This window comes from Vipera berus (genome assembly GCF_964194415.1).
Source record: "Vipera berus genome assembly, chromosome: 2".
NCBI classification, from domain to species: domain Eukaryota; kingdom Metazoa; phylum Chordata; class Lepidosauria; order Squamata; family Viperidae; genus Vipera; species Vipera berus.
In genome coordinates this window covers 225060138-225077429 of record NC_138203.1, presented here as the reverse complement: position 1 = coordinate 225077429, position 17292 = coordinate 225060138, and the positions used below count along the sequence as shown (strand labels likewise).

The following is a 17292-nucleotide window of genomic DNA, read 5'->3' as shown; positions in this document are numbered from 1 at the left end:
AATGAGCAAGCTCGACATCCAATCTTACTGCTGCTTGATACCACTCCTGCAATAGGTTAGGGATAGCTTGATAGACACAGGCCTGGAAAAAGTGATCATCTAGTCCTTCCTTAAAGTGGTGAACTAGGGATTGCTCATGCCACCTTTCTATTTGACCTGCTACCTTATGAAATTCTCGTATGTATTCTAAAGCAGGTCTGCCGTCTTGTTTTATTTTATGAATTTGTTTTGAGGGCTATGGATGGGTCCTTAAACCTGGATCTTAATCTGCGGAGGAAGAGTTGGAGGTTCCTCAGCTCAGGCACTTGCTCATTGTACAGATTGTTTAGCCACTCAAATGCTTCCCCTTCCAAATTGGCGGCGACTACATCGACCATAGCAGCTGGTTTCGGGTAGAAATGGGCATTGCGATTCATGTTGGAGTGTACTTGATTGAAGAAGAAGATCAGCTTCTCTGGATCACCATCAAAAGTCACTCTAAAGGGTGGTGCCACCATGGATTGCTGCCTCCCACAGTGTGGCTGCATTCCCAGTGGTTGCTGGCCTGCCTGCTGCGGCTGTGGCACCGCCAGTGGCTGCTGACCTCCCAATGGTGGCTGAGGCATCCCCAGTTGCTGCAGGCCCCCCTGTGGCTGTTGCACATTCAGGGGCTGTTGCCACCTCCACTGTTGCTGACCTCCCAATGGCTGCTGACCTCCCAGCGGCGATGGCTGTGGCATCCCCAGCTGCTGCAGGCCTCGGCAGTGGTGGCTATGGCATCTCCAGTTCCTGCAGGTCCCCCAGTGGTTGTTGCACAAGCGGGGGCTGTTGCCAACCCCACTGCTGCTGCGCTCCCAACTGTAGCTGGCCTCCCAGTGGTGGTAGCTGCAGCATCCCCAATTGCTGCAGGGGCCCCAACAGTTGCGGCATTCCGACCTGCTGCTGCCCGGCCAACAGATTGTGCAGCTGTTTCATTATACCTTGCTGAACGCTCACATTTGGGTCTTCTCCCTGCGTAGGGCTCGGTGATGCACAGGGCTATGTGACCAATAGTAATGACGGTCAGGGTTCTCACGGCACCTGTGATGATTCAGACTTCGGCTGCCTCAGTGGTGCTCGGGCTGTGAGCAACACTCTGGAGTTTTGGAGAAGCAACAACATCTCGGACTGCCGTGTTCAGAGTGGTGGCTGGGACTGTCCCTCCTCACAGGGGTGGAGGTTAGAGTTGGTGGCTTCGAGTACGGGAAAGCCGCTTGTGCTCCATAGGTAGGGCTCCTTTTGGGCACGGATTGGTGTCTGCTTTGCCGATCATTGTGATCACTTCCGTGTGAAGAATGATAGGGTTGCTCCCTACTACTCACCTCTAGCCCCTCGAATCTCTTCACCAACCTCTCTACTGATTGGCTATGGATTACAGACAGATATTTCTACTCTCTGGAGTCCTCAGTAGTTGCCGATTTCTTGATTCTCCAACAGTCCGAGGAGTGCAATTCTCGAGGGGTTCCTTCTTGCAAGTCGGCTTCGGCCCCTTTTGAAGAACTTGCTCTTGGAAGGGTTGCCTCAAAGTGCATGGAATCTCCACTGGGCAAGGTCCACTCTGATGACCAGATCAGCTCTCGCATCTTGGGTCTTGTCCCCAGCTGTAAGGTCTGAGAAGATTCCCTCTCCACCGGTGCGCTGGCTTGCGCCTCCTCCACTGAAGTGGCAGCCACAGTCGGGATGTTGGTTTCAGGTGCTTCTTCCTTTTCCATGCTGAGATCTTTCCTGAGTCTTTGTCAGTTTATCCCCCGACTTAGGGATGGTGACTGGAGCTCAAGACCCCAAGGTAGTTAAGGTAGAAAGTATAGTTTTTGGGTTAATGTCGTGGTTCCGATAGATGAAACCCATCAAAAAAACCTTGAAGGCAAAATTCTTCCTTAAAGAACATTTTATTCGGGAAACAAAGTATCAGCACCACATAGTCGAAACCAAAAACTAAATTCCCTTTCCCCAGATACAAAATAACAATTTCCACCCACAATACTTTCTCCCCAGCTCCTCAGCCCACCAAAACGTTATCAGCTTGTCCTTGAGTTCCCACAGAGTTATTATTATGGCTAGCTGAGCTTGAGTTCTCATCCCAACACTCCTTAATGTACCTAATTTCTAAATACCAGAAAAAGCATGTTAAATGAAAAGAGAAAATGGCTGCATTTTCGGAGCGGGAACATCCAATGTTAGGAGCGTTGACACATATATTTTCACCAACCTAATATTCATTGTTTTGGATTTTTTAGAGTAGTAGCTAGGGCAGAAAGCCCAGATTCAATTCCCGATCTTTAAGGGCTACAAAACCTCCATGGCACCATTGCCTGGCAGTGGCTGAAATTATGTATTAATGCTAAGTTAGTATCTGCTTTAATTACAATGTATTTAACAGACCATAATCTCTTAACTCCTGCTGGTCTTCACTCAGCTTTATTGTTTATGTTTTAAAAATAAGAAACAGATTTATTCTGAAATGTTTTTTCATGAAACAATTTTGGGAAAAGGATAATATAATATTAAGAATCAAATACTAACTGAATATATTAAATTAATCAAATATTGCATTTTAACATAGAAACACTTAAATGTTTAACAGTGTACCTACCATATTTAAGCAATTCAATCTTAACCTAAGTAGATAGTTCTTTGGGGCACCATTTTAAGATATCAGCTAAAGGTGAATAGCCTTTCAAAATAATCCAATAAGTTGAATGAAAATGTAAAGTACAATAGCACAGGTAAAAATGGGATAAACTCCAAAGTATAAAATAGAGTTGAGTAAATCTGAATAGATTCACTATGAAAATCTTAATAATTTCTCTGTACACCAACATTCAACATCTAAAATTATTGAAAGGCATATTTGAATAACACATACAGGAGCTCCCTCTTCTGGAGCCAACTATAGACCCATGAAGAATAGACTGTAAAAATCTAGTTACAAGGCAATTTAGATCATCCCATCCCAACCCAACCCAACCCAACCTATCCCATCATGATAGGATAGGATAGGATGATCTAAATTGCCTTGTTAACTAGATTTTTCCCCTTTTACTGTGCAGCCTAAAGCTTTCCTGTTTACAAGACATACTTTTAGCTTAGGGCATGTCTAGCCTCTCTACCCTCTCCCCAGCAGGTTCTGCCGTACAGGTAGTCCTTGACTTACAACAGTTTGTTTAGTGATTGTTCAAAGTTACAATGGCACTGAACAATGTGACTTATGACCGTTTTTCAGTTATGACCTTTGCAGCATCCCCAAGGTCACGTAATCAAAATTCAGATGCTTGGCAACTGACTCGTATATATGATGCTTGCAGAGTCCTGGAGTCATGTGATCACCCTTTACAACCTTCTGACAAGCGAAGTCAATGGGGAAGCCAGATTCACTTAACAACTAGTTACTAACTTATCAACTGCAGTGACTCACTTAACATGAAAGGTCATAAAATGGGGCAAAACTCACTTAACAATCTCAACAACAGACATTTTGGGCTCAATTGTGGTCATAAGTCGAGGACTATCTGTACTTGTGGAGGTGGGGGGAGATTTCCTGAGAGATATGAAAAATTCTGGGAATACATGCCAAGAAAATATATTCCTAGCAGCGCCAACGAAGGCGTGAAGGTCATGCCCCTGTCCAGCTAAAGAAGCAGGCGCCTATTGGTATACTGGGCAGCAGAAACACAAGAAGATGTTGGAGGCAGACAATCACTTTAATGACAATGGCAAAGGCACCTTTTCATACTGTATTGCGTAAGGCAATGGTAAACATGTACTGACAACTAAGAATCTTTCAAAGTACTAATAATATTATGACATAGCTAGATTAAAGTCTTTGCGATATATAGTTGCTGATGTTGTTCATGCAGGAAAAGAACATCCAAAGCTGCAAAGACAAAATTAGTGGAATCATGGAATGTAGAAAGAATGAACATGGAAAAGATCAGCTCAAAAAAATATATATTACAAATTGGCCTCTTAAGTTATCAGCGAATTGAGATGGACTTATGATCAAGTTCAATTTGGAACTGATAGGAAATGGAAGACTCTGAATGGAAACTGGAAGACCAAATTTGGAAATATTAAGGAAGCAAATGAGACTGATTGTATGGCTTAGGAAACCAACATGAAGTAGGTGATGCTGCCATTATTTCTTCATTGCTCTAAACATGGCTATGGAAATCAAATTGATATTATTGCTAAGGAGAGGTGGAAGAGCTAGTTATAGCATCAGAGACATGGCCAGGTGTTGACTGAGGAGAGCTTTTGAGTTCTTCCCCAGGTCTCACAAGAACAGGCACGCTATTTGAAGCATTATGTGGAGAACGGTGAAGGTCAGTGTGTGCGCACTATTTGGAGAATAAAGGGTGCATGCACAGTTGGCTTGTTTGATTAAAGTTAAAATATATATGTTATTTCTGGTAACTCTTAATGGATTTTTTCCGATTAAGAGTGATGCTTTAAAATTTATTTATAGATAAGAGATGAGATATGGGAAGAAGTTTTTTGTTGTAATCAGAGAAAGGAATAATTTACTAAATCTGTATTTGTCATGATGAAGGGGGAAGTAATTTATTTATATTTTTTATTTTTCTTTTAAAAATTTTCTATTTTTTCTTTTTCTTGTCATATTTTCCTAGTTTTTATTAGATTTTTTATCCTTGTCTCTGTAATCTTTAATAAAAACTTTAAAAAAAATTGACCTCCCCTTCCCTTGCTTGACGAAGAGTTCTTGTTTGAAATTCTTAAGTTTGCAGACTAAATAAGTTTTCCCCTCAATGTCACATGGAACAATTCATTTAAGTATGTTTGATAAATACTCTAAATGTCTAAGTTTTAATATTTAAGTAAACTTGAAATCTTTGAGACTTATGCTAAATGTTTAGGCTACTTTTCATTTTGGGGGGAATGAATTAAAACCTAGTATACTGCATTTATATTTCCATTTTAAGAACCAAAGATGTTTGTGACTAATATTGAGAAACTGATTTACCCAATGATCTTGCAAGTAGACAAGACAGTAAACTGAGGCCAGATCTGTATTGCTGGGTTGCAGAGGTTAACCAGCTGATGTTTTCTGTTTTCTGTTTTGAAGATAAAAGGTTAGGTAGTGATAAACCTCAGATTGAGTCTTCCTAATCTATATTTGAAGTAAGTAAAATTTTACAGACTGTAATTAGGATACTGTGCCAATCAGTCCCAAAGTCCAAATTAAATGACACTAGGTCTAACAACAAACTGGCTTAATACATTGCGCAAATACATTTATCACTCCCTAAAAAGGTGGGTCACGACATTTTCTATAGTAATCTTTTTGTCTCTAATTCTTAAAAGTTGTTTTATAGAATGATTAACTAATCTCATTAATACTGGAATTGGAACGGGAGTGATAGAAGCAAAGATGAAATTGAAAAACAAGAGTAGGAATGTATGAACAATTGGGCAGAAGATGGGTAAAACATTGACATATCCTAGAGAAAAGTAACTTAATAAGTATTGAATTTTGAATGTCAGTTGGGGAGAAGATATCATCCCTGTGAGACTTTATACGTGGGAAGTCATGGCCAACTGTCTAGCTGGAAGCTTACTTGAGAGATTCTGTTAGATGAGGACTGCCAGAATTTTCATTTGGGGACTGCAGTACTGTATTGCCGTTTCTAATAATTCCCTATCTGTATGTTTTGCAGCTCATCTAGGCATTCCTTACTTTGCAGACTAACCTTTTTACATTTGTAAGACAAAATTTTATACAGATAAGTTTAACTTCAAGCCTAAGTATAGATGAGAGTGTATTCTATTCTATTTTTTAAAACAAACAATTTCTATTATTTTAAATAATGGCTTAAGCGAATAAAACTACTTGCATCTTTGATCTTTTCTTGCAGATAATGAAGAGTTTGAATCTGACTTGGAGAATGAAGATGAATGGGATGACTAAAATAGTGCTACCTGCCAGAAGAAGCACTACTTGATCTTTCTATGTTGCATTCATAACTTGACCTTTTAACATGCTAATAAATATTTTCTGATTTTTTCCATATTGTAATTGAGTTATTTCTTTTTTTTTATTGAAAAGTTTTAACATACAGTTTATCTTTAACAATCCCCCCTCCCCCTCCCCTACCCATCCCTCCCTACCCCTCCCCCCCTCCCCCCCCCGACTTCTCAGAGCTAAGTACAAGGTATTAAAAAAAAACAATCATGAACATCCATATACTAACAATCATAAACTCTAAGATCTATCGCTCTCTAGCTCGTATAGGATAACTACAAGCACTATTAATATTAAATATATAAAAAAGAGAAAAAAGAAAAAGAAAAAAGAAAAAAGAAAGGAAGACTTATTCAAATGCTACATGAAACTTTTTAGTCCCGTATTTGTTCTGGATATACTCAATCCATTTTCTCCACTCCATAATATAACGTTCTTGCGAGTGATCTTTCAAGTAAGCCGAAATCTTTGCCATCTCTGCCAGGTCAGAAACCTTTAAAGTCCATTCTTCTATAGTCGGCAGTTCCTCCTTCTTCCAATATTGACCTATTAAGAGTCTTGCTGCTGTAATTAGGTTCAACATCAACTTAGTGTCCACAACCGTAGCATCTGTAATTATGCCCAACAAAAAAAGTTGCGGACAAAACTTTATCCTTTGCTTGAAAATCTTCTGCATGTTCCACCAAATTTTTATCCAAAAGGCCTTAACCTTTTTACAAGTCTACCATATGTGAAAATATGTTGCATCTTCATCGCCACACCTCCAGCATTTGGGCTGATAATTCGGATACATACTTGCAAGTTTTTTAGGATCTAAATGCCATCTATAAAACATTTTATAAAAGTTCTCTCTTAAGTTTTGAGCTTGTGTAAATTTTACGTTCCTCACCCAGATCTTTTCCCACGTGTCCATTGTAATAACTTCTTGGATGTTTTGGGCCCATTTTATCATACAATCTTTAACAAGTTCTGTTTCTGAGTCAATTTCTATCAATGCAAGATATATCCGTTTGATATGTGCTGGACCCTGATTTCTAATTTGCTTTATCAGATTTTCATCAGTCATTGTAAAACCAGTTTTCTGATCTTCTTTCCACCTGGCCCGTAGCTGAATATATTGAAACCAAGTTTGAACAATCTCCTCATCTCGCAAGAGGCTGTACGGTTTCAGACACCAGACATTTCTTTCCAAACTTAAAATCTCCTTATACGTAGTCACATCATGTTTAAAACCAACATTTATATTTTCTATTGCGTGTTTTGGGATTGCCCACAATGGTATCTTACAATCTAACTTATGTCTGTATTTCTTCCAAACTCTCAACAATGCCTGTCTTAAAATATGCACTTTAAACACATTATCTACCTTCTTATCATACAACAAATACGCATGCCAGCCAAATAACAAGTCGTGGCCCTCAAGATTTAATAATCTCTCTTGCGTCAAATTTATCCAATCACTTATCCCTGCTAACGCAGCAGCTTCATAATATAATTTAAGATTGGGCATTTTAAGACCACCTCTTTCACGAATATCCTGCATAATCTTAAGTTTAACTCGTGGCCTTTTCCCTGCCCAAACAAATTTATTGATACCCCGTTGCCATTCTTCCAAATTAGAATCTTTCTTAAGAACCGGTATCATTTGAAATAAGAATAAAAATTTAGGCAGGACATTCATTTTCACTGCTGCGATTCTTCCCAACAAAGACAATTGCAGTTTTTCCCAACTCTCCATTTCTTTTTGAATTTTACCCCATAGTTTTTCATAGTTATTTTTATATAACTTTGTATTAGAGGGTGACAAAAACACCCCCAAATATTTGACCCTTTTAGCAATCTCAAATACAGTTAATCCTTCTAAAAGAGCCTTTTGCGATACTGTCACATTTTTGGCCAGAATTTTAGTTTTTTGTGCATTAACTTTAAATCCAGAAACCCTCCCATATTGCATTATTATCTCCATCAGGTCCACAACAGAATTTTCTGGCTGGGTCACTGTAACAACCAGATGAGTTATTTCAAATATTAATTTAAAATGCCAGAGTACAAGCAATCTTTTAATATTTTTTCACTTCTTTTTGTATAGTCCGCTTTAATCACAGGACTTAAAATAGGCTCATATACATAAATTTATCATTATGCTCAACTGTAAATATAAATCACTCGAAGTACTGAAAGAACTTTTGCAGAAGGATTGAAAAAAAATTGCAAAACAATATAAATTGTTTAACAGTTCAGAACAGACAAGGAATCACAAAAGGGGCAAGTCCTGGAAGTTAAACACTACTGTTTAAAATAATTTTTGTTGCGGCTATGTCCCCACAATCCCATTTTGAGCTGGATCCAGATTTAGAGAAATTTGTGTAAAATGGAATTGTTTTTTTTGAATTGTGCTTATTACAATATTTCAACTCACTCAATTATTCAATAATTGCTTTCATTCCTATGTTTAGATATTACCTTTTTGATTCTTGCATTTCTGAGATAGGCCTAACCTGTTTTTCCCTATTGTCTTGTTCCTATTTTTCATCTCTCTAGGAAAGAGGATAAGGTAAAACTTTGCAAGAGAGCAAAGGGGCTACTAAAGTCCACACTGCTCTCTTACTGAAGGTGTTCAGTGATTTTGGGTGGGGATTATAAGAGACTGACCCTGTTTGGGTTGAGATCTCGGAACATAGGAATATATCAGATTGGGAAAAAGACAATCTAAACTTAAACTAAATTCTTAAAAGAATTTGAGTTAGTTTCGGGATGAGAAAAGATCAGCCCAGCAATGGCTGCTGGAGATGCAGTACAGCAAAGTATGAAATATACCGCCATATATTCAAGGTGCTGGTGATGACCTATAAAGCCCTAAATGGCTTGGGTCCAGATTATCTGAGGGAGCACCTGCTGCCGGCATCCACTTCCCATTGTCCTGTGTGCTCCCACAGGGAGGGCCTTCTTAGGGTACCGCTGGTGAAGGATTGCCGGCGGGTGACTCCCAGAGAGAGGGCCTTCTCTGTGCGCCTGCCCTTTGGAACCAACTTCCGATGGAACTCAGGACTGCCTCCGACCTCCGCTCATTCCGCCGGGACCTGAAAACTTGGCTCTTTGAGCTGTCGGGCCTAGATTGAGGGGTTTTAATTGGGTTTTAATGTTTTAATTTTTAAACTTTGGGCTTTAAATTTAATTGTTTTAATTTTTTTTAACTTTTGTATGGTATGATTTTAATTGCCCTGTAAACCGCCCTGAGTCCTACGGGAATAGGGCGGTATATAAGTCGAATAAATAAATAAATAAATAAATAAATAAATAAATAAATAAATAAATAAATAAATAAATAAATAATGATTATGTCCATGTGCCCCTTGTCTCTATTGCACCTGCCTAGGACTATGTCAGCTTTTCCTGCAAGTTCTGCTGGCCACCCAAACCTTCTGCCCCACCCTCATTGTCCTAATAGCCTGGCTGGATCAGTCAGGTTTTGGAAGAACATGTCAGTCACTGTGGCAGAAAATGGAAGCTTTAATGTGGCATGGATTTGGCGAAGACTACTATTTCAGCCGTTGTACCTAGACTTTAATTTAGAATTGTAGAATACATTAAGATGACTTTTTGGCTTGTCAGACTTGTTAATAAATTTGTTTCGGTGGTATACATATTTATATCAATAGGGAAAAAATGATCCAGTAATGGATCAAAGACAAAAAAAAGATAAAGTACAAATTGTAATACGACAGAGATGGCGAACCTTTTAGAGACCGAGTGCCCAAACCTCAACCCAAAACCCACGTATTTATCACAAAGTGCCAGGGCTGCATCAACATTGTGGTGCCCTCGGGGGCAGGGAGGCGCTTCTGAGTGCTGCCTCTGGCACACAAAACCTGGGGGCACAAAAATGGGCCACTGTGCTGCAAGGCGCAAAAATGGCCACCGCAGCACTGCGGGGTGCAGATAAAAGATGCTGCACCATGGAAGAACGGGGCAGGGTTAGTGAATATCACGCAGGCACTAACCCCACCCCATTTGCAGCATGTGCATGCTCGCAGCCCCGTGCGCACATGCACGCATGTAAAATGCTTCCCCCTCCCTTTTCTTCCTTCCAGTCTAGCAATCGACAATGGTTGGTGACCTCTACTCTACCACCTCTGCTGGAGCTTGTAAGTTGGCCGCTTTGCCTCCTTTGTGCTGGGTGGGGCTCCTGCTCCAGGCAGTGGTGGGGGCCTGATGGACCTGCTGTTGGCGACAGTGGCACGCGTGCCAACAGAGAGGGCTCTGAGTGCCACCTCTGGCATGCATGCCATAGGTTCGCCACCACTGTAATAGGATAATTAGAAGCTTTCAATTTTGGCACTGATTTTGGAATGTGCTCTGCAGGAACATCCACAATTGTTTTGAGCATATTTGGAAAAATACTGGTGGAAGAGGTTTGCCAGACATAAAACATGCAGGTGGCAGAAGACAAATTGATGAGGTTGAAAATAACCTGTCAAGCCAAAAGTGGAAGCTGAAGCCCAAATAATAAATCTTGTATTTGACCCCCACAAATGCAACAAAATGTTTATTTTATAAAAGGCAAACTGGAGAAGCTCAAAAATGCATAAACAGACAAACATATACTCTTATTCTCTGCTTTGTCTCTGAAGTTACTCTCACTTCCATTCTTGTAATGTTCTGTTTCATCCTGCAAGTAACCATGGTCTTTTATTCAGAGCAAGTGGGCACATTTCAAAACAAAGAGTTCCAGTCATTTTTATTTTCTAAGAATGCATGCATGCCGATTAATAGATATGAAAAACAGCACCATTGTAGCATGCAGGTTTACATGAAATTCACAAGAGGTTCTAACACATCTAGAACTTGCACATTTTTATCACATTCATAGACCATGGTTGCATTTGAAAGTAACATATTCCACTGGAATGAGGTTTCCCCTTGAGATCTGGGTGCCTCCTACCATAATGTCATTACAGAAGGTCTTAAAGACCTGGCTTTAGGGTAAAATGGTAGGGGTCTTTCTCTCTCTCCCTCTCTCTCTCTCTCACACACACACAGAGAGAGAGAGAGAGAGAGAGAGAGAGAGAGAGAGAGAGAGAGAGAGAGAGAGAGAGAGTGAGTGTTGTGGCCAGTCACACACACTCAGCTCTAGAAAAAAGGCAAGGATAAATAATTCTGAAAATCTTGTCAAGAAAACTGAAATGTTATTGCCAGGTGTCTAGATACATTTGTGTGTGTGCGCGCGCATGTACTCACGTGCACAAACACACAAGACTATATTGCAAATGGCAACATGTCCTCCATCAGTCATCAACAACAGGTTACAGAAATCTGATCTAAATGGCTTTTTTTGTCAAGAACACTAAAATATGATTTGCTAGCAATCTTTAAGAGTTGGATTGTCTCATTTTGACTTATCATCACATTTCGGGTCACATTTTAATTATCATCTCAACATATAAAAATCGTGTTTACAGTGAAAATTTTATTCAGTTTAAAATAATTCATTAAGTATTACTATAAGAAACCCTTAAAGATATGTAGCATTCTTGGAAAAGTTTTGATTTTAACAACGGGCATTTCCCCCATTAGCTCAAAAGGATTTTTTAAGCGCTTAAAAACGGATGGCCCTATTCCAGATTTCATCTAGTTGGACCACCACCACCAAAGAACGACCTGCTCTTGTATTACTTCTTTACTAACGATTAGGTAAAAACCCATTTTTCTAGTTTGTCTTGATTGCTACCTTGTAAACTATTGCAGCTAGACCTCTCTGATTAAAGTGGGCAAAGATGTAGGGGAAATCTTATTTTGCTCAGATTATCTCGGTTTCCAACTCAGAAGGTAACTGATGGTTTCTTATAATAGTAAAGAGTTTTATATACCTACACCTCTGGTTCCCCATTCCTGCAGGGATGCGTCCCCTTTAAGAATGGTGGTCCTGACAGAAGTGTGTTGTTGTTGTTTTCGTTATAGCTAGATGTTTTCTTTTAGAAGCATGGAAAGTCTCCTTATACCGGATCAGATTATTGGTCCATTACCTCAGTATTGTTCACACTGATTGGAGACTCTGATTGCAGAATTCAGATAAGGTTTTTTCCATCCCCAGCTTGTCCAAGCATCACTTTGGGATCGAGGTCTTCCTATCGTGCAAAGCAGGTTCTTTATCGTCGAAGTACACGCATGTCGTTTGGAACATTCTGATCTAATCTTTGCTGATATATAACAAACCGACGCGAGTCTCTGCCGGGCCAAAGCGGGCTGTGTGCGTGCGCACATGCGCATCCCTAGCACAAGGTTTGAAATTGACCTCCACATGCTTACCCCGCTATTGGGTTGTAACTTCTAAGCTTCTTCATATAGCAAAATAGCCCCGATCGACAGGAATGCGGAAACCCTGGAAATGGCCCTTTTAAAGTATGGAACAAACACCGACACGCCGGAGACAGAGGGAAACCTATTTTGTGTGTAGCAAGGTGAGGGAGGCGGGATTCACGTATGAATGTGCCTGCGGCTGACCACCGAGGGAGGCAAAAGAGCAATTAAGCCGGAACGTCGGCGGCTCCCTCTTCCTCTTAGCGACAACTGAGTCGTTTTGGGACGGAAAAAGCCAGCGAGGATGGCAGCGCTTCTCTCCGCCTGTTTCTCCGCCCCCCTGGCCGCTTCTCGCCAACCCGCTTGCACCAGCGGCTGGAGTGCGCACGCCCCCCTTCTCCGCGGCGAGGAGCGGGAGACCCTCTTGTGGGGCTCTGCGCCCTCGGCAGGAGGCGCCTGCGGCCGCCGCGGATCAACCTTCCCCGTCAGAGGTCGGCGTAGCCACCGGGCTTCCCTTCGCCCGCAGGCTTCTATGGGCTCGGGCTAGTCGCCTTTTGCCCCGCCGTCCTTCTTCCTTACGCCCGGTGTGGCAACCGAGGCTGCCGGCGCAGCGCCGAGGGGCGGCTGGCAAGGGCTCAAGCCGAGGCACGGATGTCGGTCTCCAGGTGTTGCAGAGGCGGAGGAGACGGCGTTAAACCTGAGCGCCTTTTGCGGGGCCGGGCTTGGAAAGGTAAGGCGCCTGACGCGCGAGCCCGGGATCGGATCGGGACGCGGATGACCTGGCTGCGAACGTGGAAAGTACAAGCGCCCCGGGGAGGGGGCAGGCAAGGCTCACGTACTTGCAGCCGCTACCGCCGCGGGGAAAGAGCGGCTGATTCCCGCCTCCTTCAGGCTGCGGCGGAGAGTGCCGCTGGTCGTTGCTATTTTTGACTCGCTCGCTTGCTTGCTCTCCAGCTAAAAAGGGTGATTTACAGCCGGCGCTTACTGCTTTTTCTTGCTCGGCCTCGCCCAAAGGAAGCCAGGAGAAGGGTGGGGGCTATTTCCCTCTTGTTCTGCTTGGCTTTCCCGCGCCCGGACTCCGCTGAGCAACCGCGTTAACGTTGCTCCGCTGCTCCCTTTCCATGTGGCGAGCTTTGGCTCTTCCTACTCCTGGGTGATCCCCGCTCTCCTGACTCTAATCCTTGTGGCAAATAGATCGGCTGCTACCGCCGAAATCCTTCCTTCGGGAGCTCCAAGGCGAGGCTTGAGGCTTGAGGAGCTTCCGGCCCTCTTCCCCTACCCCCTTTGCTGTTTTTATTTACGTTGGCCTCCGTTGTATTTACTACACATCCCTGTCCAAGAAAGCGCTGGGTGGTTTTTTAAGACTCGCCCCTGACCTCTCAAATATATTATTATTCAAGAAGTGGTGAATTTTATAATTAACGCAGGTAAATCTGACAGTGAGAGGCAGGGTACTGTTTTTTCCTCTTCCCAGCTTTGTAAGGACAGGTTGCAGGTATTCATTAATAACAGAGTGGCAGGCACTCTGCATATGTTTACCAGCCCTTTTGTGTGTCATCATGCACTGAGTACTTTCAGTCCCCCACCTATCTATTCTCCCAATGTAGGTTTAAAGATTCAGGTTTTTTTCACAGTTGGCATGGCTTTCACAGAGAAGGGTACACAGGTTGGAAAGAGATTGGGCCTTTGTCAAAGAAAAGGGTTAACTCTTGCCTACTACTCTTTTAGATTACAGGGACTGAGTGCTTGCTTCTGCCAGATTTTAATATTAAGGGGCTTGCCTCAATCCTCTCAAATACTGTTTTGAGACATCAGTTTGCTGTGATGAGGGCTCCACATTAGGGGAGAATGTAGATTTCTGTATCACAAAGAAGTGAGACCAAGTATGACTATATAGAGCAGTGTTTTTCAAGCTTGGCAATTTGAAGATGGGCTGAGGATTCTGCCTGAGGGATTCTGGGAGTTGAAGTCCACCCATCTTCAAATTGCCAAGATTGAGAAACACTACTACAGAGAGAGAGAGTGGCCAGTTCTATCCAGAAAATAAATACCATTGAAGATTGTGAAATTTTGCCTCTGGGGAAAAAATTGTTTTGTTTTTCAGGTTAATCTTTTACCAATCCAACAATACAATTTGTAAAAGCAAGATTTTTTTGTACTAGTTGCTATGAGACTGTCAACTATAGATGAGTCCTTGCATGTTGTATTTTCGTGGCAGTAATGAGTTCTCCTGATTTGCGTGTTACAGCTGCATTCACAGAGGGGGTCAACTGTGGGGGTTAGTTTATTCCATGTTTATACATAAAATATTATAAAGAAAATAGAAGCACCAGGCAAAGACACTATTATAGTATAATCAGTATACTCTTTTTATCACTTGGGCCTGTATTAATATGCCTCTGCTTGGCATTACAATCCTTTAATATAAACAAATACTCTAATCTCCATGTCAGTTGTTTTGTTTTAAGCTAGAAAACAATTATTAGTTGTGATTTATAGGAATATATACAGTTTGTAGCAGTATAGGAATATTTATTTTCATATGAACACAGTTGTCATATTTTGTATGTACTACATACTCATAGATAGCTTATTATTCAAATTCAAGGATACTGGTTGTAAATAAAGAGTAAGACTCAGTAATGAAAAAATGGCACTTGCCTCCATAAGTTACAACAGTAGCTGTTAATTTAGCTTCAAAGGTACAATTGCACATTGTTGTGGAGGGTAAGGCTACTAATAACTAGATGGCTGTGTATTGGAGATAATATTGGAGCTGGTGTATCTCTAAATATTAGTTACTGGTGAGATTGAGTAAGAAGATGGTATATTCACCTATCCTAGTTGCATGTGGAGGCAGATCACTAATAGTTTTAAATTTTATATAAATGGTCTGATGGGATTAAATAATGCAATCATTTAAAAAGTTTATAATTAAATTCTGGAAATATTTTGGAGATCAATTGATCTTTCTATGAAGTGGGCTAAGGGGCTCTCAATACAGTAAATAAAATAAAAAATAAAATAGATAAAAACCTAAGGGAACTCTGGAAATAATTTTTTAGAAATTTATATAGGAATAATAGTGATGTATTGAAAAATGGAATTTAAATACATGTGTATTTAATTGTCTGAGACAGAATGAAAAAACAATTAGAAAGGCAGGAATTGTGCAGGCCAAGTTCTTTAATAACTCATTTAATAATGTATCTGTCAAAAAAATAAATACACATAGATTTCTTGATTTAAAGATGGCAAAGGATAAAGTAAATAGATTTTAATTACAGAATTTGTTTTATTATAAATTATTATAAATATATTAACATTAAAACATTATACTTTAATAATTTACTGTTAAGTGGCTCATAAGTAAAACTATTATTTTATTAGAATCCAAAAAATGTAAATCCTAATGCAACCACAAACCATTAAGTTGTGCTATTACATTCCTAATAGTAGCAATTCATAGTAGTAGTGTCCTTATTCATCCTGATTTTATTTAGCTTTAAATTCATCTCAATTTAATTTATTTTTTACAGATCCCTCAGTTCCCCAATGCTATTTCAAAAAAAAAGGAAAACAAAGTTTTCTAAATACCAGGAACAAAGTTGTGAATATTATATCGGGTGGTAAAATATTCCACAGAAGAGACTTGCTGCAGAGAATGCATCTCTGGGTTCATCTCCTCAGTATACATCTTGTGAAGATGCTCTGGGTAGTCTGGGCTATCTGATAGACAGCCAGGCCCCAGCCATATAGGACTTCCCAAAGGTTATACAGGTAATCCTCAACTGACAATCATTCTTAGTGACTGTTTGAAGTTATGACAGCACTGAAAAAAGTGGCTTATGACCAGTTTTCACATGTTATGACTGTTGCAGCATTCCCATGGTCATGTGATCAAAATTCAGACACTTGGCAACTGGCATGTTTTTATGACTATTGCATTGTCCTGGAGTCATGTGATCACAATTTGCAACCTTCACAGCTGGCTTCTGACACGTCAATGGGGGAAGTCATATTCGCTTAACAGTTGCAGTGAGTCACTTAGCAACTGTGGCAAAAATGGTTGGAAAATGAGGTGTAACTAACTTAACTGCCTCACTTAGCAACTGAAATTTTGGGCATAAGTCGACGGCTACCTATAACTAGCCCTCTGAACTGTACCCAGGAACATATTGGTAGCCAGTGCAGTTCCCCCAGCTGGTTTGTAGGTAAAGGAGGGAGGGAGGAGATGGACGGTTTTAAATTTGGATGGATGGACAGACAGACAACCTATTCTGGCCAGCATGCAGCTCCCAAGATATAATTGAGGTTAAAACAATAAAAATATTTAAAAAAAACCATAATAAAATAAAACCAGAGGAGAATGAAGAATGAAACTCGTTCATCCCCAGGAGGGAGAGTTGTAGCCAGCAGGCCCCCATGACGTGATGAAACAGTTACGTTTTCACTAATTTTCTAAAGACCAGGAAGGAGAGGATATTTGAATATGGTATGTGTGTGTAACAATATGTGGGAATGACCTTGGGGGACAGGGAAAAGCCACAGCCAGGGCAACAGGCGGATAAGAGGCACTTCCTCCCCCCAGAAGGAATGTCGGTTGGCAAAAAAACTCTGAAAGGCAATCCCTAGTTTCTTGGGCTATAAAGGCGATGAGGGACAAATGTTCTTTCAGGCTTGCAAGATTTGTTCATGTACTCTTACAATAAATACCGGTAGATATCATTCTTCTGGGTGTGCTATTTGTCTGGACTACCTGGTGACCCAAGGCTGACAGAGGGGACACTATTTTTTAATCTCAGTTGTGACTGATAAATCATGCTTCTGTGCATCTGAAGATGGCAGTTGTCGATGAAGGGGATACCTATATAGCCTGATATACTAGATCTTATTGGGCAGGTAGATAATGCTGGAAAAAAGATGGTTCCACAGATACTGAAACATAATGGACTTTAAATACAGCAGTCAGCATCCTGAATGGTACTTTGAAGCCA

At 40.8% G+C, this 17292-nt stretch overlaps 1 protein-coding gene across 1 annotated transcript in view; it reads left to right on the top strand.

The window, feature by feature from the left end:
* The first annotated feature begins 12714 nt into the window (after window positions 1-12714).
* PFKFB4 (6-phosphofructo-2-kinase/fructose-2,6-biphosphatase 4) overlaps window positions 12715-17292 on the top strand; it is an 86949-nt gene continuing 82371 nt past the window's right edge. The window contains exon 1 of the mRNA XM_081315899.1: window positions 12715-13025. Within this exon, the coding sequence (XP_081172025.1) occupies window positions 12947-13025 (79 nt within the window). The 5' untranslated portion in view covers window positions 12715-12946. The remainder of the gene's footprint in view (window positions 13026-17292) is intronic.